Consider the following 21,119-nt stretch of genomic DNA (forward strand, 5'->3'; position numbering starts at 1 on the left):
AAAAACAATGAAATCAAGTGAACTCTGCCGGCTCTGCAAGAGTTGTGATGTAGTTGCCTGCTTTTGCCTCTGCGCTGTAGCCCACTGCAGGGGTATCTTCCTTCTGATTCAACCCACACAAGATGAAAATACTACAATTACTACAATTACAAAACCTAAAGGACAGAGAAACAGAGATGGGTCTTTTTACTTCCTACTCATCTTTTGTTTCGTCATCCGATGCCAATACATAGTTTTGAATAGAGCTGCAATTTTAGAAAGAGACTGAGGGGGGCAGAAAAGGCAAGGCAAATGAAGTGAGAGAGATCTTGACATAGACACGATGAGATGTTTTAATGACAACCTAGCTATCTACCAACCATACTCAAGAAATTTTAACTGCTGTTTTTTTTTGTTTTTTTTTAAACTTGACCATAAGGTTCCACTGTGCTCCCAAATCCTTTTTATCCAGCCCCTTAAGGAAACCACAAAAAAGTGTGAATTAGCTGTGAATTTAATTATTCAAAAGTTCCAGAACAGTTATTAAAGTCGTTGAGGTGAGATTATTTTGTCAGTTGCAGTTTCTGAAGTCCAGAATGAACTCTGAACCTTCGCTTTTAAGCCTTAATGAAAGAGAAGTCCTTTAAGTGCTCAAAAAAAAATGGGACATTTCAACATCTACAATGTCATGACAGCTGGGTTGGACAGTGTGCAAGTATCCCACCCTATCAGAAATGAAATTATTAATGTCAAAATATGAATATACGTCGACTTTAAAACTACCCCACGTACTCAAACAGTTTCTTTAATTAAAATGACACCGAAAATTTAGAAAAACTGAAAACAACAAAGTTTACATAAAATCTGGCACAATATAATACAGAAAAAGATATAAAACTTTAAAATACAGTTATTCTCACTCAAGTTGTAATACATTCACGTTTCTGCATTCATGTCTTCATCAGTGCTTCTTTCCTAAACGCACACAGTCTTCAATCATCTCACATTAATGTTTTACTCTATTTACATATCGTACAAAATGTCTAATTTTGCTGTATGTTTGCTGTGCTGAGGGCTTATATCTTCAATCAAATGTGCAAAATTACGATTTCAATCTGGGATGAAAATACCAACTATCTGAACTATCTCTTTCCATTATTCTGTAACTGGATTCAGAGCTAATGTGTAGCTTATGTATCTCAGTTTTCATCATCTTTTTTGATTATCACAATGAAAAGGGAATGCTTTTTAACAGTTTCTTGCTATTTTCAGAGTCTCCAATTTCAAAAACACGCATATTCAGGCAGGAGTAAAATTAATAAAGGGTCTAAGTTTTAAAGAGACAGAAAACCGAGCAACAAATACATTTGGATATTCAAGCAACATATATACACTTGTAAAAATCCCATTGTTCCCACTGTTTTTTCTCACTTGCTGACATGATGATATTCACCAATGTAAAGAGCAGCCACAAAGAAAAAAAAATGAAATCAGATTAACTCTGTAAGAGTGGTGTAGTTGCCCGCTTTTGCCTTTGCACTGTAGACCACTGCAGGGGAATCTTCCTTCTTGTTCAGCTGACACAAGATGATAATACTCAGCACTACTGACAAAACCTAAAAGGACAGAGAAACAGAGGTGGGTCTTTAGTTCCTACTCATCTTTTGTTGTTTCATCATATGCCAATGTGTTGCTTTGAATAGAGCTGCAATTTCAGAAAGAGACTGAGGGGGGCAGAAAAGGCAAAGCAGAAAGACAGAGTGAGATATAGGCTTTACTTCACACATGGTGACAGGTTTTAATGACAACAAGTTAAGATAAAAAATGGCTGAATTCCATTTAAATACAGAGCCATCATTAATATCCTTAACAACACCTGCACTTTCCCTACTCTCACAAGTCAAAAAGGCTTAAAAAAAGATTATTTTATTTTCCCAATAGTACTGTATAAAAGATAATGTATTTGCATGTTTACAACAAAGAGAGCACTGCTCTGTATAGTCTTTGTTTATGAGACTATGAACTGCAGATTACAAATCTGACAACCTTCACAAGCAAGATCTCGCAGCGCGTTTCCCACCCGAGGAGGTGAAATCCTGGACAAAAAAAAAAGTCCACTTGCTGCTGTTTCTTAAGCTTACTGTCCTGAGCAACACAGTGCTGACTGGAGATGACTCAGATGAGTGTATACGTATTTTATCTGCCCAATACTGGATTTTGGCAGCTGGGTAGTCAAGAGAGCAATGATCAGACAGGTTTTGAAAATCAGCCAGAAACTGTAAAAGTGAAATGGACATGGGAAAGTGGGTGGGTACATTCATGACAGAGACAGAGAGGTTGACAGTACATACCGAGAGTAATGTGAGTCCCAGCAACACGCCCGAAGTCACATTCAGGAGGAAAACGTATCTATCAATCAAGTATGGAAGGCATGGCTGAAAGAGAGAGAGTGAATCCATCAGTGTAACTTTTCATATGTTCTATGAAACAAACTTGTAGTTCCATCTAATAAGAGTTCAGGCAGGAGAGGATATTCCTTATGTTTTAGAATATGAAAAATAAAACATTAAAAAATCCTTCTTCCTTTTAATTTGTCACAAACCTATAAAGTCTGGAAACTACTGTGTTGCACTGTTCTATTATGACCTTCCCTTAGTATTAGTAGGCTTTGAAAATACAGCCCCATGCAGAGATGATCTGTTTTCTGCTCCTAGTTTTCGGATTGATGTGAGCTGCAAACTGCAAAAAGGAGAATAAAAAATAACTATCTTCTGAATTAAACAACTGTTGTTTTATGTACACATACTATATTCACCGAGTTTAAATGCCTCCATTACAGTTGTAATGCAGTTTTCACATCAACCTGTAAATATATAAACAAACATTTTTAACTGTAATGTTGTTGTTACCTCTTTATAAACCATGACGGGCTGGTCATCAATCTTGTCCTTAGAGTGTAGGCTGTCTATAGGAACTGCCACCTGGAATACACAGACATGAATCATTAGCCGAATGCTGACAGGTGATGCAACAGCAAGATAAGAGTCTATTAGCCATGTAAGCTTGGTACAGAAATTGCTTTCACACTCACACATGGATTAGTGGACGCTTCAGTACATATGCAAGATTCAGGGATGTCGTTGCCCCACTCCTTGTAGCCCTGACTCAGTCCACAACACTGCAACTGAGACAGAGGAGGAAATTAAAATGTGTAAAGAGATTTTGTAACTGCAAAATCCCGACCCCATCTCCAGATTCCTCCTACTAACAATCTACTCAGTTAAATTTACTGAACTGTGTCAGGTTTGTGCTACTGAGGAATTTGTTTGTCACACCTATGTGCATTTGTGCCAGGAGGCTGTGCGTTCTGTTTGAATCCTCTTTCAGGAAAGCAGGGCCTTAAGAAACGGCTTGTCCGAGCCATCGTTTTTGGCAGATCTGATGATTACCATGCACTACAACTTCATCTTGTCTCATCAGCTGCAAGACATTTCATGATATGTGGTAACAGCGTAATAAAGTTGATCATTTTGTATTGATCCTCTACAAGCATATTCATCTGCTTCTCTATGAGATTGTGCTCCATAAAAATAAGATTGAACTAGGACATTTGTTTGTACATGTTTCAAGTCAGATTTGACCAAACTTTCTTTCTTTTTCTACTGCACAAGCTTATCATTGAACAAAAACATAACAAATTTAGCAAAGACATTAGTCAAATTAGAGGACCCAAAATTATTAGAAAATGTGACTCAAACATCAGTCGATGATATGTCATCAGATTTCCACTGTACTGTGGGCGGAAACAAATAGGGGAAAGGGAAACCACAACGTGGTTACGGCAACATGAAGTTCACTGGTAAAAACATATTTCGGCAGCAAAACAGTCCATGACTAATGTGCGAGGTGGTCAAAGGGACAACAAGTCAATGAGATGTTAGACTACATTATATAACAGCCTAGGTGATGATACTAGATAGTGATCTGCATAAACACCCTGAGGCAACTCATTGCAGCCACAAATTCTCATCCCACTTAAGAACAAATCTGTATGACCAGTATTTGTATGAGGTCTATTGTTACCTACTTCCATCTGTGTGTTGTTGAGGTGGGCTCTATGAACATCGTTTAAAAGACCCGAATGTTCCCCACCTTCGAACATCTCCTTCAGTTCTTTAACCACCTGCACAAACAAAAAAAAAGTTATATAAAATTACAAGGAATAAAAAACTATTTGAAAATGTTAATGTATGCTTTTTTTTGTGATTGATAAAATGTATTCGGCCAAACCTAAAATCACCAGCAGCCATGATTTTGCTGGAATAGGTTTACAGTGATTTAAATCTAAATCTGGAAGGTATCTGTGAGGTTTCTGTTTGAATATTTGTGGCTCATCTGACTGAAATTTATGCAACTCGCTTAATTTATCTCAAAAACACATACAGATATGTAGGTTCATCAAGATTCCTGATTCCTCTGACATATTCTGTTAATTAAAATAAGTACTTTTTATTAAAGGTAGTTGAGTTTGTAGGAGGGTGTTTTTTTTGGGTTACCTTTTCAAAACCAAAAACACTAGAACAGAAGGAATGGATTAAATTGTATGTTTATGAGCCATAATGTAAATTGCAAACATTAGCATACCCAGCTAGCTAACATACTACCTACTATAGCAACCTAGTGTTATTCACAGGATCAGCTAGCTAACTTACTTCCTACTATAGTAACTTAGTGTTATATCCACAGGCTGAGCCATTTTGTATTATGTGGGATTTCCACCTTTATGAATCGATGCTGACTTTTTGATAGGGAAGAGCAACTTTAGCCACTATGTGCACATTTAAACCCTTTCACAGGCTTTTTATTTTAAAATGAACCTGCTGGAAACATTAAAAACACAGATTGAGCGTTCAACCAGCTCACAGAGTTTGTAGAATTAGCATCTGCTTACGATAGCTAGCTACAGCTGATCAAATCAGCTAGCAATGGTCATTTCAGCCTCGAAAATCCAACATAAGCAGCTAGAAATGGGAAGCCTATTTTGTTTACTTTGGTGTGAAATCAATAACCCACTGTTTGAAAAACTAACGTGAATTTCAAGTGGTAGCTAATCTGCCACCATTAAAATTGTAAGCCACCATACAAGAATGGACAACACAACACATTTTAAAGTCAGCTTTGTAATACCTGAGGTTTCCTAAACAGTCCAATTATGACAGCAGGCGTAATTGTGTACAGGCTGCTCAGGATCATTCCAACTGCAAACTGAGACACACACACACATACACACACACACACACACACACACACACACACATATATATATATACACGTATGAGCAATTTCATCATGGGAAAAGGTGAAGGGGTTTGTTGTAGATCATAATTGTTCACTACTACTACCAAACAAATTTAGTTTTTTTATTTACCCACCAATATCAGCGCCCATTTCTTCTTTTTGCAGGCACCAAACAAACCAGTTATGGCCAGGAGCAGAGTTGCAATGGAAAAACCATACAAGCCATAAATGGTTGGTTCTATCTGTGGAGAAAATTGAGAGAGAACCAGGTCAACGGGCTCAGTGAACACTGAAAAAGTTCGATGCCCAGTGTCAGCATGCATGCTACTGATATGTCTCAATTGCTGTCTATAGTTCCTGCAGTTTCATTGTAACTGGATCACTGGAAATGTCGAGGTCAGTTTAGACATACATCAACCATACAGAAAGCAGTATTATTCCAGTACTTTTACTGAGGAAATGATGACTAGTTGGAGCTATACCTTATCACCCTATCTGGTGAATTGGAATACTATATTTTGCACCAACTTATAAAAGGATCAAAGTGGATTCATAGTTGGACTTTAACTCATATTTTTAGTGCTAAATGTGTTTAGTTGTGTGGTATTGTTGAGGAAAATACTGTGAGAATAAAAACTTTCGATAGGAAAAAAAACAATTTGAGCTGGAAGATAGACTGATAAATATTACCTCATAGTCATCTCTGTATAAATGTCCGTGGGTGAACAGAGTGTATGCCAACATTAGAGCACCGATAATCTGCAACAGAAGCGACACACTGCATTATTTAACATCAGCAGAAATTCATCTGCAACTATTCTGATTCAAACATTTTAATTCAAGCTTCTCAGTTTCGAGGATTTCCTGCTTTTCTTTGTCTTGTGTGACAGTAAACTGAATATCTTGGGATTTTTCACTGTTATCCAGACAAAACAAGCAACTTGGAAACATTATACATAGGACATTACAATAAAGTGTAATTTGTGTAATGGCATCTTATAATCAGGGGTGGACAGTAACGAAGTACATTTACTATAGGACGGTACTTGAGTACATTTTTCAACTATCTTTACTTGAGTAAAGTTAAGTCCATGTTTGAAATTTCAGAAATAAAGAAAGATTCCTTTCATTTAAAATGTTTGCTGTGTTTATTGTGACCAAACTTCAAAACTGCTTACAAAAATTAGCCTCCAGTTTGAGGAAGCATGTCAAGGTATTTAACATTTGTTTAATTCCAGATAAGCAGACAGCTTATTGTAGTTGTGTTGGTCCTTTTGTTGATTCAATTGTGTTTTTATGATCATTTCTATAGGATATTCTACAAGCCTTTTATTCTACAAGTCAGTCAAGTACATTCAGTAGGTTGTTACAGAGTCATTCGGTTCTGTAAATTAGAAAGTGGAGCAATGCAACAATGTGATGACATTAAAAAAATTGAATACTTTTTTTAAAATTTCTAAAAAGTAAGCAGCCTACGCCTGTACTTTAACTCAAGTAAAAAAATTTGAACAACTTTCACTTGTATTATACTTTCAAATGGAGTCGTGCACTCTGTCCACCTCTGCTTATAATATTGAGTACACTACCTACACATATAAATTCCTCTTACGTCACATGACAATTTCAAATTGTTATCAACAGAGGGCTTTCATTTCTTGTTAAAAGAGAAATATCTACTTACACCGATCAAACTGGCCACAGCAATGTAACTCCGTTTCAAATAGACGTTCACTTTCCCCATTTTGTTTCTCTTGAATTCGCGATCAGTATATTTAATGGCGTTTGAAGCTTTCTTATAAAAGATATCCACGTCCTACAGAGAGAGAGAAAGAGAGAGAGATAATCCTTGGGAGGCTTCATGTCTTGTTGATATTTATAAACAGATAAAGCGGAAGGAATCCCCACGTTCTTCTGGGAAAGCCCCTCCCCTTTTGGAGAGAGGGGACTGTGTATGCGTGTGTGGAGTTGGAGAAGTGAGGAAATAATGAACAGAACTTTGGGGAACATTTGCACAGATACAGTTTATCTTTACACATTGTTCAACGGAAGAAAAGGTGATCCAAACTGTTTATTTCTGCTTTGAGGGCTCTGGTCTGGAGCCTGGAATCAGCTGCTCGGTGTGCTCACACTGTAGGCATTTATGTAAATGATGATGTTATAAAGACAGTAGGCCTCATTCACCAATATCTTCTTAAATATTTTCTTAAATTCTTTCTTAAGTTCTTAAGAAAGTTCTACGTCAGGTTCATGAACGTGTTCTAAAACTGCAGAATTGTGCGCATCTGTTTTCTTAGATTAATGAGTGCCAATCTCCTCGTAAATTGAAAGCGTGTGCCAGTTGGCCCCAATTAGCATAGGTAAACGCCCGAAAATGCCCGTAAAGGGGCATGAGACTGAAGGGTCGTGTGCAGACACAGAAAGAAGCCACAAAGAGATACGAAAATCTAAAGATGGAGCACCGGAATCAAAACGCAGTGAAGGTACTGCTGCAGGAAGTGAGCCGGAAAAGAGCGTTAAGTATTAATGTAGCGTTCATTTATTTCAAAAGACCATAATGCTTTGTAAAATAACAAAAGTTATTTTAAAAAATATATTTTAATGACAAAAATATTATTGTAATTTAAATAATATAATAGGCCTATAATATTACTGTAGAACCGTAGAAAACGCAATAACCACTTATTGTGTTCAAACATGTCAGCACTCAAATGTGCGTAGCAGTGCTCTTGAGTGTGCTTAGATTCTGTTCTTACCTAAGAACAAATCCCAACTAAGAAAAAATTGGTGAATATCAGAATCTTTCTAAAAAGTGCGTAAGTGGGTTTTAAGAAGGAATTTCTTCTTAAGAGTGGTTGGTGAATGAGGCCTATTGTTCAGAAGAATTCATAGATCAAATATAGAGGGTATATGTGTGATCTCATTCACTCACATGCTAAAATGTGTAGGGTGATTTGATTACAGGTGATCATCAGCTGGAGCAGAAATGTTTATTCGGGGACAGCAAATAAATACAACCCAGCTCCTCATCAACACACGCTGTAATAGAAAATGTGATCATGGTCTTTTTGGCACTGACTAATATTGAATATACAATATAGAAGGAGGCCTAAGATGGGGTTTAAAGTCATGCATCCATTAAAACCACCTGCCAAATATTGTGTAAGTCCCACTCATGCCGCCAAAACAGCTCTGACCTGTTGAGGCATGGACTCCACAAGACCTCTGAAAGGGTCCTTTGGCATCAAGCACCAAGACATTAGCAGCATGTCTTTTGAATCTGGTAAGTTGCAGCTTTCCATCATAGCCAGCACTCATTTTTCTGCTCAGTTAGTGTTACAGTCGTACGTCTGTGGGATTGGACCACATGGGCCAGTCGGCTCTCCACGTACATCAATGAGCCTGTCGCCAGTTCTTAGGTTGTCCGTCTTTTGATCACTATTGGTAGGTACTGACCACTGCGATGAACACAGCAGAAAACAGATTTAATGAGTTGTGGAGACCAAAGACAGAGCATGTTTTTGAGGAATCTACATCTCAGACACATTCTTTTTATATCTGGATGCAAGAAGTGACGATAAAGAGGGCCCAGTCAATATGCCCCTGAAGGAACATGCACACCTCACAAGTGTTTTTCTGAATTAACCAGAAAAAGATCTATTCAGACAAGCTTTATTAGTTCATTGTGCTGACTTCATCAAAAAAATTTGGGAGTGTACTCTCAGAAAGGGTATTACAGTTTGGTTGATGAAGTTCATGACGGGTGAAATTACTTTAATATGAATAAACAGGCTTAGAGGTGGATAAACAGGCAGACGAGTTGGCAGTAGCAGATGACAAGATGCAACACGCAGGAAGCTGGTACACAAGGAGACATAAACAGGAACATAACATTAAACAGGCAGCGGATTCCCTGAAAGAGGAAAGGAAGAAAGAGACTGATCATGAAGAACACAGCAAAATAAGAATGTGATATCTCTCCTTTTTGAGACCTATTTGTGTGTGAATATTTCTATGACAGAACTTGCCTTCACACTTTTTTGTCCTTTTTTGGAAAAACAAAGGAACGATTGAGAGGCCGCATCACATGACTTCTTGTCTGGGTCCCACACACAAGTACAAACACTCTCACCATCTATCCATCTATCACATATCCCTACACAAACACAGATGCACATTGTTGTAACATTAGTAGTCACTGGAGAACTACCAAAATATTTTGAACATTCAAAACAGATCAAGAGTAGAGCATGTCCTGCAGGACATATATACTTCCTGAAAACATGCTGTACACATCACTCTCTCAGGCAGACATCAATATACACATAAAGTACATAGCAGCTTTCTTAGTGCCCCATGCTTCCAGTTGCTTTAGTCAAATTCACCAGTGCACATCCACAACATCTTTGGCACACACATGTGTAAATTGGCAAAAATTCACACATCTGGTTGACATAACTGCACTGATGCATTCTTTGGCGCAGATTATGCTGGTGGGCGGATTGAAACAAAAGACCAAGAAAATTTACTTTACCGGAAATGCTTGGACCAGATCCACTCTCTAGCGATAAATGTTGTGCAGTTTAATTTACCAAAGCAACATCTTGAGGATATGTGGGAATATACTAAGTATCTGCTTACATGAAGTCTGTATATGTAAGTGCTACATTGGAGAGATACACAGGAAAGAAAATGTATGACAGCTTTTGCATTTTAATATCTGATATATTGATCATCATTCAAAGCCTCAGCATTGGCTGAGGGGAAAGTCCATCGATTTTTATGTGAGAACTACAATTAATAGACTGTATATCAAGATGGACGTACACTCTGTTACATCACCGTTTGGTTTCTGAAAAGCAGTTTTGAAAGTTTGAAGAGTAGGTTGCTCTGACATCGCCCTGACTCGACCCTAACTCCCAGCCAGTATTAAGAACATATTGCAATAAATATGATCATTGCAAAATTTGGAGTTGTGCAACTACTCTGGATTTACAATTTAAAATGAAGCTTAGATTTCAACAACAGCCAGGCAAGGGACCCTTTAATTTCGAGAAATGCTTCTGACTCTGCCCTACTGCCCTATTGCCTTTTAGGCAGTCCCTGGAGCCAAGTAATGGCATAGTGTAATCCACTTATTATTAGTGTATATCTTTATCTTTGAGAAAGTAATAGTACATTCCCTTTATGTTGCACAAAACTCCCACAGAGGAGATCAAGACTTCTTGCTTCTTTGTTGAATAGTTCGTCATACAAAATGCCAAGAAACTGGATAAAAAATGCATAACAAACGTGTGTGTGTGTGTTGTGACTTTCAGTTGTTGCTATACAATTGATTTACTGTTTCCTGTCTTAATTTCTTCTGGGAACTGCTGAAGTTAAACCATTGTGTTAAACGAACATTTCATTGCGTGTGGTATCAAAGCAAGAATTAACTGGAGGGCACAAAGTACCAGTGAATAACCCACTGCAAGGAAATCCCACCCCAACCTACTGGGGTGCTGCTCTTCATTTCTCTGGAAGCACACCATGTCTTTGGAATGACTGCCATATTACAATGACATTTATAAAAGAAATCATGGAAAAGGAATAGGAATTCTCTGTAGTTGTTTCATTGCCTTCCGACAAGAAACCTTAACAGCCCATGAGTTTATTACAGTTGTGAGTGTAACGTAGCAGGTGTAACAACATGTTGCACGTGTTTATCACAATGGGGTGTGGGCTGCAGAAATGAATCCGCTCCTGACTTTGTTGTCGGTCCCTTTAAGAAAAGTCACATGACGGTCACATGGCGCGGAAGTAGACTGAATTGTGTCGGCGTGGTTGTGTTTACATGAAAAGCCTCTGGTTTACACACCGCATGCAGGTTCGTTGAGTAAATAAACAGTTATTATTTCTTAATAATACATTTATATTCCCGTTTAAAGACAGAAATGTGCTTTACTGTCTTTGTTAAAGCAGGTACAGCTCTCTGTCACCATAGTCGAGGCAGGGATAATGTGTAGGATACGGATATTACTGTAAATAGACGGACTATTTCGCATGTATAACCTATGCTTATGCAGAAATAAAGCACCTATCATCTTTCTAAGAATATTAACATTGCTTTTTAAGCTGTGTCACAAATCTGACTACCTTTTAAGAGCAGGCTTAAAATCCTATTCTTCGCTGCTGCCGTGTAATGTTAAGTTTATCACCTTATGTTTATCTTCTCCATGATAGTCTCTTATTTTGGACACATGTTTACATTCTCCTTTAGCCTCAAGTGTATGAATTGTGCTGTACATATAAATTTGCTTTTTTTTTGCCTCCCAACATTTCTTATTTCTGTCTGCTCAAAGAGGGAGCCCTGATGAAGTGACCATGAAGCAGGACAGTGATGCTGTGAACGTCCCTGCATGCTTCATATCAAGCCATGAAGGTTTTCTCGGAAGCATCAAAAACTTTATCAAAGACTTTGTGGTGACTGAGATAGATGTCAATGGACAGCAGGTTAATAAAGCTACAGCAACACAGAGCCCAGGTGGCGCCTCCTCATATAAAAACAATGAGACCGCTGCAGAATTTAGGCATAATAATCAGTCCTCTGTCTCACACGACACAGATGTCCCAGCTGATTATGAGGTAGATGTTGCCCCACCTAGTCCAGGCAGCTTTGATTTAGGTGTGATTTTAGGCCAGTCAGTCAGCGATGAGCTTGAGCAGTTTGTGTTGACTCTCAAAGACGAAAAGCCAACCCAGCAGGAGTTATCCCTGGGATCCTTCACTGACAAACACCACAGAGCCAACGTCCACCGGGCCGTCAGACACCGCTTCCCCTTCCTCATGACCGTCACCATTCAGCCCGAGATCAGGGTGAGGGAGGACCCCGACTACAGAGAGCTCTCCCAGCTGGTCACAGAGGACGAAGCAGAGGACTTCTTCAGGTTCATAGATGCCAAAGTGCGGGGCTCATCCTACACGTTTGGACCTGACGACAATAAGGAGCACAGGACGGCGGTCCATCACTTCCTGAGCCGCAGGTTTGGGAAACTGGTGGAGACGAAAAGCTTCAGCGATCAGGGGAGCACAGCAATCTCAGTGAGGCTGAGAGAGCGAGGGAGGCCGAAGAAGAGAAGCGCAGATGAGCGGAAGGAAGAAGAAGTGTACACTGGTAAGGTGTAGGACGGCAACTTTTTCATTATTGATTATTCTCTTATTAAATACATAAAACATCAGAAAAAAAGATTTAAAAAATGTGCCAGAGCCTAAGGTGATGTCTGCAAATTGATTATTTTTTCCTAACCAACGGTTCAAAACCCAAAGATATTAAAATTATTATCATATAACACTAAGAAAACTAGTAAACCACTGACATTTTAATATTCTTCTGATAGTCTTCCTCTAAAAAATCATTTCAGCTGTAGTGAGGGGAAAAGGGTGTAGTTGTTCCGACTCTGAACTAACATCAATTGGCATTTTTTCAGGTCTGGAAAATGAAGACAAGAAAAGTGCTGAAAAAGCTTGGAAAAATATTGGAAGGCACACATAGGACTTTTTCTGTTACTTAGCTTCCATCATCAACGTCGCACACCTATTGATACCTTTTTGTAATATTTTTATGAAAGAAAGAAAACCACCAATGTGTTATCCTTTGCGTGCCCTCTGTTTCAGCGTTCACCCTGTGTAAGGAGAACCTGGAGACTCTGGAGGCCATCAGCTACATGGCCGCAGCTCTCGGTGTCCTACCGTCAGATTTCACCTACGCTGGGATCAAAGATAAGAGAGCCATCACCTATCAGTCCATGGTGGTGAAGAAGGTCTCACCTCAACGGTAGTGCTGCATTTCTCTTATGGATTTGGTTGGTTTGGTCTTCACGTTTTTTTCCTGTTCACAAACAGGCGACACAAAAAGCAAGACGGAGGGTTGCAACAGCCCTCAGATGTTAAGGTTCTTTACTATCATTTGTGTTCGCTTTGAAGCCTCGTAATTAATGGCAGAAATCTGAATGTTTTTATTTATTTGATGTTATGCGTCATTAGGTTGAAAGAGAAGACGGGCGAGTTCGAGAGGAGAGGGATGCGTCTGTCTCAGGTCCGCTCTGTCAGCGAGCCTCTCAGGCTTGGACGACTGCAGGGGAACCACTTTGACCTGGTGGTCCGCGACCTGAGACCACACGGAGCCAGTGACACACACTCCTCTGGTGCAGACAGACACGCTCGCCTGGCAGCGCTGGTAAAGGAAGCAGTGGAGAATGTCAAGGTATTATTCAGGTTTTTCCTTTGTCGACCTAAACAAATATTGTCCCAATGTAAACACACACAAATGTAACTTTTTATGTGAACCAGAATAAAATATCTACCTTTTAAGTAATGTCTAGACTTTTACAATCCACATGCAATTTATTAGGGACACTTGTACACCTGCTTATTCATGCAAATATCCAATCAGCCAATCCTGTGATTGGATGACCTTAAAATCATGCAGATAAAGGTCAGGAACTTCAGTTAATATTCACATCAAACATCAGAATGAATGGGGACAAAATATGATCTCAGTGACTTTGACAGTGGCATGATTGTTGGTGCCGGGCGGTTTGAGTATTTCTGAAACTGCTGATCTCCTGGGATTTTCACTCAGAATGGTGCCAACATCTAGTGAGCGGCAGTGACGCAGTGGACACAGGTTCACCAAAACTGGACAGTTGAAGACTTGGAAAACGTAGCCTGGTCTGATGAATGTGGATTTCTGCTGAGGCATGCAGATGGTACGGTCAGAATTTGTGTCAACGGTCCAGGCTACTGCTGGAGGTGTTATGTGTGGAGAATGTTTTCTTGGCGCGCTTTGGGCCCCTTAATACCAATTAATCATGGTTAGTGTGCCACAGCCTGTCTGAGTATTGTTGCTGACCATGTGCCTCCCTTTATGGCCACAATTTACCATCTTCTAACGGCCACTTCCAGCATGGTAATGCACCGTGTCACGAAGCAGAAGCCGTGGAACATGACAGTGAGTTCAGTGAACTTAAGTGGCCTCTGCAGTCTCTAGATCTGAACCCAGTAGAACAACTTTGCGATGTGATAGGATAGGAGATTGGCAGCACGAATGTGCAGCTGACAAATTAGCAGAAAGGATGTGATGTAATCATGTGTCAACATGGAGCAGAATCTCAAAGCAATGTTTTTTTTTTGACTCAATCCCACGTGCACTGTCCTGCTGCAATAAACACTCACTAAAGCACCAACTGTATTAATTCGCGATTAAAAATAATCCCCGACAAATGCACAAGTTCCTTAATTTTGAGTAACGTTTACTAGAAACTGCAGTGACCAGCTTTTTATTCAAAATAATTTATATTTTGTGACTTGTTGTCTCATAGTTACATCTTAGTTAGGAACAAAAAGGGCTTGGTGTTGAGTTCACAGACAGGACAGGAAAGACAGAAAGGTACTTGGAGTAAAACTAACACATTGTTGCTTTAGTTTTTTTTTTTTTTTTTTTTTTTAATGAAAATGAGTAGTGGATGCCTGCTGTTTCTGTCTCACTCCTGCTGTTCGGTTGAAACTAGCTACTGTACCAATGGATAGCCACCGTCACGCTCACTTTGATTGTTGTTGCAGGCCAGAGGTTTTGTCAACTACTATGGACCACAGAGGTTTGGCAGTGGACAGAGCGTTCAGTCTGACAGAGTGGGACTGGCTTTACTCAAAGAAGACATGGTAAGTGTTACGTGTACAGGGTGGGATATGACTACCCCTAATACTGTCAAATTCGGGTGAGCTGCCACTGGTCCATCAAAGTGACCAGTTCATGTCTGACCGCAGGAAGCGTGCAGCGTCTCCAGAAGGACGAACAGTGTCATCCCAGTAAAATAATCATGTCCTGTCAGACTGCACAGTCCCTGTGTGGCTGCTTGTACTCAGTATGTTCTTGTGTGTGTCAGGTCAGTGCTGTGCGCCTCTTCTTCACTCCAGACGAAGGCAATGATCCTCAGAGCCACGCAAAGAGGCACTTCCTCCAGACAGGTGGGAGCTGGAACAACAACTGACCATTGTGATTTTGTTTTTTTTTCTTAAAGTGCATAAGATGATGTGAAAGTTGCTTCAGAAGACCTTTTCAGTACTGAGTTTGAGGAAACTCTGAATCAGTCAGTGAGTTTGAGGAAACTCTGAATCAGTTAATATTACATGAACTGCCCAGTTCCTCTATTTTATTTTAAAGAATCAGCTGGAATCCTATTCTGTAGAAAACAATCATGCCAACATAGCAAATTTTTTTTTTTTTTTTAAACTTCTGTCTTTCCTGCTTCTCCACACCAGATAATGCTAAGGAGTCTCTGGCTTTGATGCCATTGTCTAAGGCCAGGGAGCGGCTGATGCTGCGGGCCCTGAACCGCTACGGTACAGGTGCAGATGGATGTGCCCAAGCCTGGCTCAGCCTGCCCCACAGCATGAGAGTCTTCTACCCACACGCCTACTGTAGCAGGTCAGCTGCAAGGAAGATAACCCCAAACACGCACAGTCAACACAGTCTTACGAGAGTCATCATCCCGGTTGATTCACAAACTTTTTACTGTTTGCCATTGAGCTGCTAAATTGTAGTAACTGACCGATATGTCAGAAATTTTAAAAAGAGTGTTTTTTTTTTAAACTTTCCACAGCTAGATAGATCCAATAAGTTTCGGGGTTTAACCTAGCCCCAGTTTGTGTGTCATAGAGCTAGATCTGATTGTGAAATTGTGTTTAACAGTTACTGCTGTTTAGCATCTTCTTCTAAGCATCAGAGAGAAATAAATATTCAGTTTTCCCAAGTTGAGACAGTGTTTTGAATTCAGGGAGGTATAAAACTATATATCCTTTGCTTTAAAAAAAAACAAACAAAAAAAACAGACAAAATATTCATAAATTAAACAAAATAATCGTGTATCTGGTAATAAAATCAAATAAATGTACAAATTGTGCAAAGATTGCAAAATATTAATTTTGGAAAATCTGATGCTAGCACTGTGATTCACATGTAATGGAGATACATGAACAGGAATAAGTAGCGTTAGTTTTAACCCAGCATCACCTGCTTTTGTCTTTGTAATTCATAAACAGATTCCGCCCTCAATCAGTGATTTATTTTCTATTTACGAAAGGATTCAACATAATCATAAATAACTGTCTCAAAATGAGTCGTAATGAATTCAAATTTAAGCCAGCTCCCAATATTTGTGTTATTTTTTAACATGAATATTAATGTGATTTGCGCTGATCAGTCTGTGTTTATGGTTGTCAGAGTGTGGAACGAGGCGGCGGCTCACAGGTTGGCTACTCTGGGCCACAGTGTCAGGCGAGGAGACCTAGTCTGGATGCAAGAAGGGCACAACAAACCAGAAGACACTGGAGAAACCAGCTCTGCTCAGGTGAGAAAGGTTAGAACATGGAAAAAGAATATAATTGCATTGCATCAAAGGAAATGTACTGTGTTTAGATACTAGAGGAAGCCTGTTGGCAGAATACAAGCTGTTAAAATCGTCTGTAATACCCATTTCATAATTTATACAATAGGAAAACACAAATTCTACAATTGTATTTCATCTGTAATACAGTTAGTATCCCATGGAATATACACAGTAGTCATGGAATTACATAGAATTGCAAATATACAGTATATACACCTTCACAATGATTTGTTTTTAGGATAGATAAAAGATCAGAGAAGAGAACTGGAAAAAGTGGTTGAATCTTGCCTCTGTATTTATTTACTTTTACTCTGAAATTTGTGGTTAAATGTTACATTCGGTTCTCATACAAACTGCAACTCTGCAGTTTAACACTTCATATCTGACTTTTACTTCCTTCATTTTACAGATCCATGTGGTGACAGACCAAGAGGAGCAAGGGGGAGTCTACAAACTAGGACAAGTATGTATTTCAGGGAAATATTTCTATTTAAAATGCAACTGTTTCGACTTTTATCACTATAGTTGTTTGTTATTATGCCGTCAGGTGTTACTGCCGATGCCAGGAAACACGGTGAAGTATCCAGAAAATGCCATGGGGACCTGGTACCAGGAGAGACTGGCCAGAGATGGACTGGAGGACTGTCGCTTCAGAGTCGGCAGCCTGAAACTGAATCTGCCTGGCTGCTACCGCCCCCTGCTGGCCCTTCCACGCAACCTCAGCTACCAGCTCCAGAGAGCAGCCTGCAGGGATGGAGGAGGAGGAGAGGTGACAGGAGAAAGGAAGCAGGACTCGCTCGCTCTCACCTTGAACTTCGACCTGGATTCTTCCTGCTACGCTACCATCTGCCTCAGAGAGATCATGAAGTGTGACCCGTAGAACTCAAGGGGAATTGTTTCTGTTGTATTTGTGTATACTTGTGTGTAAAAGAGTCAGCATTTTGTAACTCACCAACAACATTTTTTAACTTTATTGACGCTACAGTGATTGTGATACAGTATCAGTAGCACTTTAGTTTGTTGTTGAAGTACTGAGCAGAAGATTTTGTTTGTAGGCTACATAGTGAAAAAGCATAATGTGCAGTTAGTTAATAAAACTTCTAATGAAAGGGGCCACTGCCAAATGTGAACATATCTAAATGTAATAGCATGTAAACAGTCATTGTGTTTTGTGCCATCAATAAAACTTTCAGATAAGAAATCATTGTACTTCTCATTTTTTGTTTGTTCGTTTGTTTTTGTGTGTTTGTGAACTTTTCCTCTGAGTCCAGATTCCATCTAACACAGTATGGAGGACCACCATAATCGAAATAGTTATACAGCATTTCATTAATTGATATATAATTGGACAACGAAAACCGAAATGATAAAACAAATTTCTAAATTGATATATTAATCCATCCATACATATACAAGTTCTTAAAGAGTCAAAGACGTTTCGATTCTTTTCAAATTAAAAAGTGGGGAAAAAATACCAAAAATGGAAAGCAATTTTGAATTCAACTGAAACAATTTGACAGTTTTCCTCCGCATACTGATAAATCTCCAAGTTCTCACAACTGATAATGTTCTTATTTGGTCTCTCCAGAGTTCATTCCTCTCATTGTAATTTTTTTTTTCTGTTGTCTGTTTTGTTGTTTCTTTATTGCCACAGTCCATCTTTTTCTAATTGTGAACGTTTTCTTTGTGCATTGCATTGTGGGATTATAGTGTCCATCGGCACTCACACAAAGCGGTTTTGGTGTTCATATTGACCGTCACTGAATGGTTTGATTGGTATGAAAACAATGTGAGTCACATGCTTGGGCCTTTGCAGTCACCCGGTCTCAACCCAACTGAACACCTATGGGAGATTTTTATCCCAACATGGTAGACAGTGCCAAGGAATATCCACTAGATGGAGACAACAGACAATAATTGTCAGTCACATACCACTGGTAATGCTTTGCTCAAAATGGTCATACTGTATATAAAGATAGTTTTAAAGTAATTTGTCTTCAGTTTCCTTAACTGTCCACCGGTTTCCTCTTGGTCAAGCTGGCAGACAGAATATGAAGTTCCTTATCTGAGTGAAAACAGCACCGGCGCCACATGACTAATAAGCTAATGATATTTCAGAGTGAATCACGTTCTCAATCAGAGACTAAATCCACCGTGTCAGTTCATATGATCCACTCTCATGTGAGAAGCAGAGTCATGTCCTGGTGAGAAAGCCGTTTTAAGAATCTATTCATAATATAATGAAGCATAACACCCATGGTGTAATTATGCTGCATTCGATCTGTATTAGAATTGAGCCAGCTTTGCGTCCTGTGACTAATTTATGCAATTTGGATGAGGATGTTTAAAGACGGCAGCATATAAAACCTCCCTCATGAATAACTCACACTGGATTTACCTCTGGGCTATTTCTAATACCCGCTACACTGTTAGCAAAGTGAAAAGTGACTGACTATATGGATGTTTTAGTCGGAGGTGGGTTCTGACATGCAGCCTGTCATCAACCCATAGCACTGTGTGATAAAGTGCCTGCCTGTGAGCTAAATTGTCTGCCAAAGAAGCGTATTAGCAGTAATGAGTTTCTTCACTTATTGAAGACTTTTCTTACAAAACGACACACTATCCACCAGAAAGGAGGGTGTATAATTAAAATCCTTGTAGTATCACTTACTAAAACTTTTAATATCCAGTATAGGATTCAGTCTGTAAGAGTTTTTATGTTTTTTTTTTTATTTAGCCTCAAGACTTCAGCTTAATTGTGACACTCATAATAATAAAGTGATTCTTTTTTTTCTATATAGTTCTCACATATTAAAAAGTAGTCATGTGCTGGGGGAATCCCCCATGTCCCCCAAGTGAAATAAAGGCTGTATGTTTAATTGTGAAACTCGTTGACCTCTCTGCAGTCTCATTACATTCTCAAAACTTTGGTCTTACTGTGCTTGCAGATGTCTCGACTCAAATGACGCATTTCCAGAATGTCTCGACTATTAACGTTTATCACATAAAACCATAAGAATCAGATCAGGATGAGATCTGTGTGAATGGCTCCTCTATTCGGAGGTCCGTCTCATTTTTGGCTGTGGTTGCTGTGACAGTTCGGCCAGCCATGTTGTCTCTGAGTGACTCTGTGTGTTCGGTAGTTAGTTGTCAATCTGCCTCAGTTCTATGAGAACATCTTTACAGCACTTCCTCCATTTCCTTAAATTCAGTTTGGAAATGTTTGAAGGGAAACTACTGTAAGCTACAGTAGATGTCACAGCCCTGCCAAATACTTGAAAGAAGCATTTCACAGCATCACTGTGAAGTTCGCTCTGTACCCTCTGCTTTCCATGACTGACTGTGGAGCGACTGCTCTCTATACGTCAAATCCCTTTTAAACAAGGCATTTATTCAAGGTAGATCTTGGCAGTACAATGACATAAAATTAGATTCATTTTTTTTTATGTCAGCTGCAAAAGTACACTCTCACAATATTTAAAAAATATTAATGTTTTAGGATCTAAAGTGGTTAATGAGATGATGAATGAAGGGAATCGGCACAGACTCTTTTGTGTGTGAGTCAAGAAGTGAAGCCCTGTTGTGATGGTGGACGTTTAAAAGGAAGTTTAAAATAACAGGCCACCATATAAACTGTAAGAATATTAATCTCCTAACCCTTATACAGTATGGTCTGTAAGCTATTTTTTTTTTTTATGTATTGAACAAATCAAATTCAAGTAGTCTGATTTGTGTGATGATAGTAGGGGAGTGATCAGATCATTCTGCCTTACAATGTTTTTGAAAGATTACTTATACAGGTATGGCTACACTGGAACTTCACTTGCAGTGTGCTTGCGTGGCTGAGGTCCAGCCGCACATGCAGCCGAGAAGAGCACTGGCGAGAAGTAATTGATCTGATTCTCCCTCGCAGATAGTGAGGACAGTATTCGTCAGCTGTGATTCCTCTACGCAGAAAGACAAGGGTCGAGCGGCTTCTCCCTCATCTTCTGGCTCATTCCCGTTCCAGCCGGCCGTGGATAAATGTTGACCCACTTCAGCAGCGAAGATGACAACTTTACTACTCGTCTCGCCTTGTTAAGAAGCAGAGCGAGGGCTTGAGAGTGAGAAGGAGAGTCAAGGGTTGTGAAAGACAAGTGACATGGATGTACGGTGATATATTCTCCTCGTGATGAGAGGTCTGGGAGAAGGCTGAGGGTTATGAAAGACATCAAGTGCCTTTCATTTTTTCAGCCTATTAAAAAAGGCCCCGAAAACACATGTTGGATGTTATTTTCAAAACTCTGTCTTTGCTGTTTATTTAGTCACAAGTATTTCCCGTTTGCAAGAAAAATTTAAGACTTGGAATCACTTTTTCAGGGGTTTTAACTGGGGGAGCGATATTACCGCATATAAAGAATATCTAGCTGCTCGTGGTCT

The 21,119-nt window shown here is 39.3% G+C and overlaps 2 protein-coding genes across 3 annotated transcripts; one reads left to right on the forward strand and one right to left on the reverse strand.

Moving 5' to 3' along the window:
• Positions 1–806: 806 nt before the first annotated feature.
• LOC111224900 (tetraspanin-8-like) lies at positions 807–7,163 on the reverse strand. Its single transcript, XM_022749597.1, has 9 exons — positions 6,959–7,163; positions 5,968–6,036; positions 5,412–5,519; positions 5,167–5,244; positions 4,067–4,162; positions 3,071–3,163; positions 2,889–2,960; positions 2,331–2,414; positions 807–1,595 (listed from the first exon to the last, which is right to left on the reverse strand). The coding sequence occupies exons 1-9, from the start codon at positions 7,016–7,018 to the stop codon at positions 1,470–1,472; spliced, it is 786 nt and encodes a 261-aa protein (XP_022605318.1). The 5' UTR covers positions 7,019–7,163; the 3' UTR covers positions 807–1,469.
• Positions 7,164–11,078: 3,915 nt separating this feature from the next.
• Positions 11,079–17,901, forward strand: pus7l (pseudouridylate synthase 7 like). Of its 2 annotated transcripts, none has more exons than XM_022749484.1 (10): positions 11,079–11,140; positions 11,616–12,427; positions 12,928–13,087; positions 13,297–13,516; positions 14,875–14,973; positions 15,198–15,279; positions 15,574–15,739; positions 16,535–16,670; positions 17,110–17,163; positions 17,248–17,901. In XM_022749484.1, the coding sequence occupies exons 2-10, from the start codon at positions 11,638–11,640 to the stop codon at positions 17,578–17,580; spliced, it is 2,040 nt and encodes a 679-aa protein (XP_022605205.1). In that variant the 5' UTR covers positions 11,079–11,140; positions 11,616–11,637; the 3' UTR covers positions 17,581–17,901. The 2 variants fall into 2 exon arrangements, with proteins under 2 accessions (XP_022605205.1, XP_022605206.1); XM_022749485.1 differs by having other exon boundaries at positions 16,535–16,661.
• Positions 17,902–21,119: the final 3,218 nt, after the last annotated feature.

Source organism: Seriola dumerili, unplaced genomic scaffold, assembly GCF_002260705.1.
Source record: "Seriola dumerili isolate Sdu_G_001 unplaced genomic scaffold, Sdu_1.0 BDQW01000138.1, whole genome shotgun sequence".
NCBI lineage: Eukaryota > Metazoa > Chordata > Actinopteri > Carangiformes > Carangidae > Seriola > Seriola dumerili.

What these genes read in the sequence shown, in the direction of transcription:
- LOC111224900 (XM_022749597.1), bottom strand. Translation starts at nt 7,018, where the DNA reads ATGGGGAAAGTGAACGTCTATTTGAAACGGAGTTACATTGCTGTGGCC. An exon ending in CTGTGGCCAGTTTGATCGGT is followed by an intron (nt 6,037 to 6,958) that starts GTAAGTAGATAT and finishes CTTCTGTTGCAG; the next exon opens with ATTATCGGTGCTCTAATGTT. An exon ending in AGAAATGGGCGCTGATATTG is followed by an intron (nt 5,245 to 5,411) that starts GTGGGTAAATAA and finishes TGTGTGTCTCAG; the next exon opens with TTTGCAGTTGGAATGATCCT.
- pus7l (XM_022749484.1), top strand. Translation starts at nt 11,638, where the DNA reads ATGAAGCAGGACAGTGATGCTGTGAACGTCCCTGCATGCTTCATATCA. An exon ending in AAGAAGGTCTCACCTCAACG is followed by an intron (nt 13,088 to 13,296) that starts GTAGTGCTGCAT and finishes ATGCGTCATTAG; the next exon opens with GTTGAAAGAGAAGACGGGCG. An exon ending in GAGGCACTTCCTCCAGACAG is followed by an intron (nt 15,280 to 15,573) that starts GTGGGAGCTGGA and finishes TCTCCACACCAG; the next exon opens with ATAATGCTAAGGAGTCTCTG.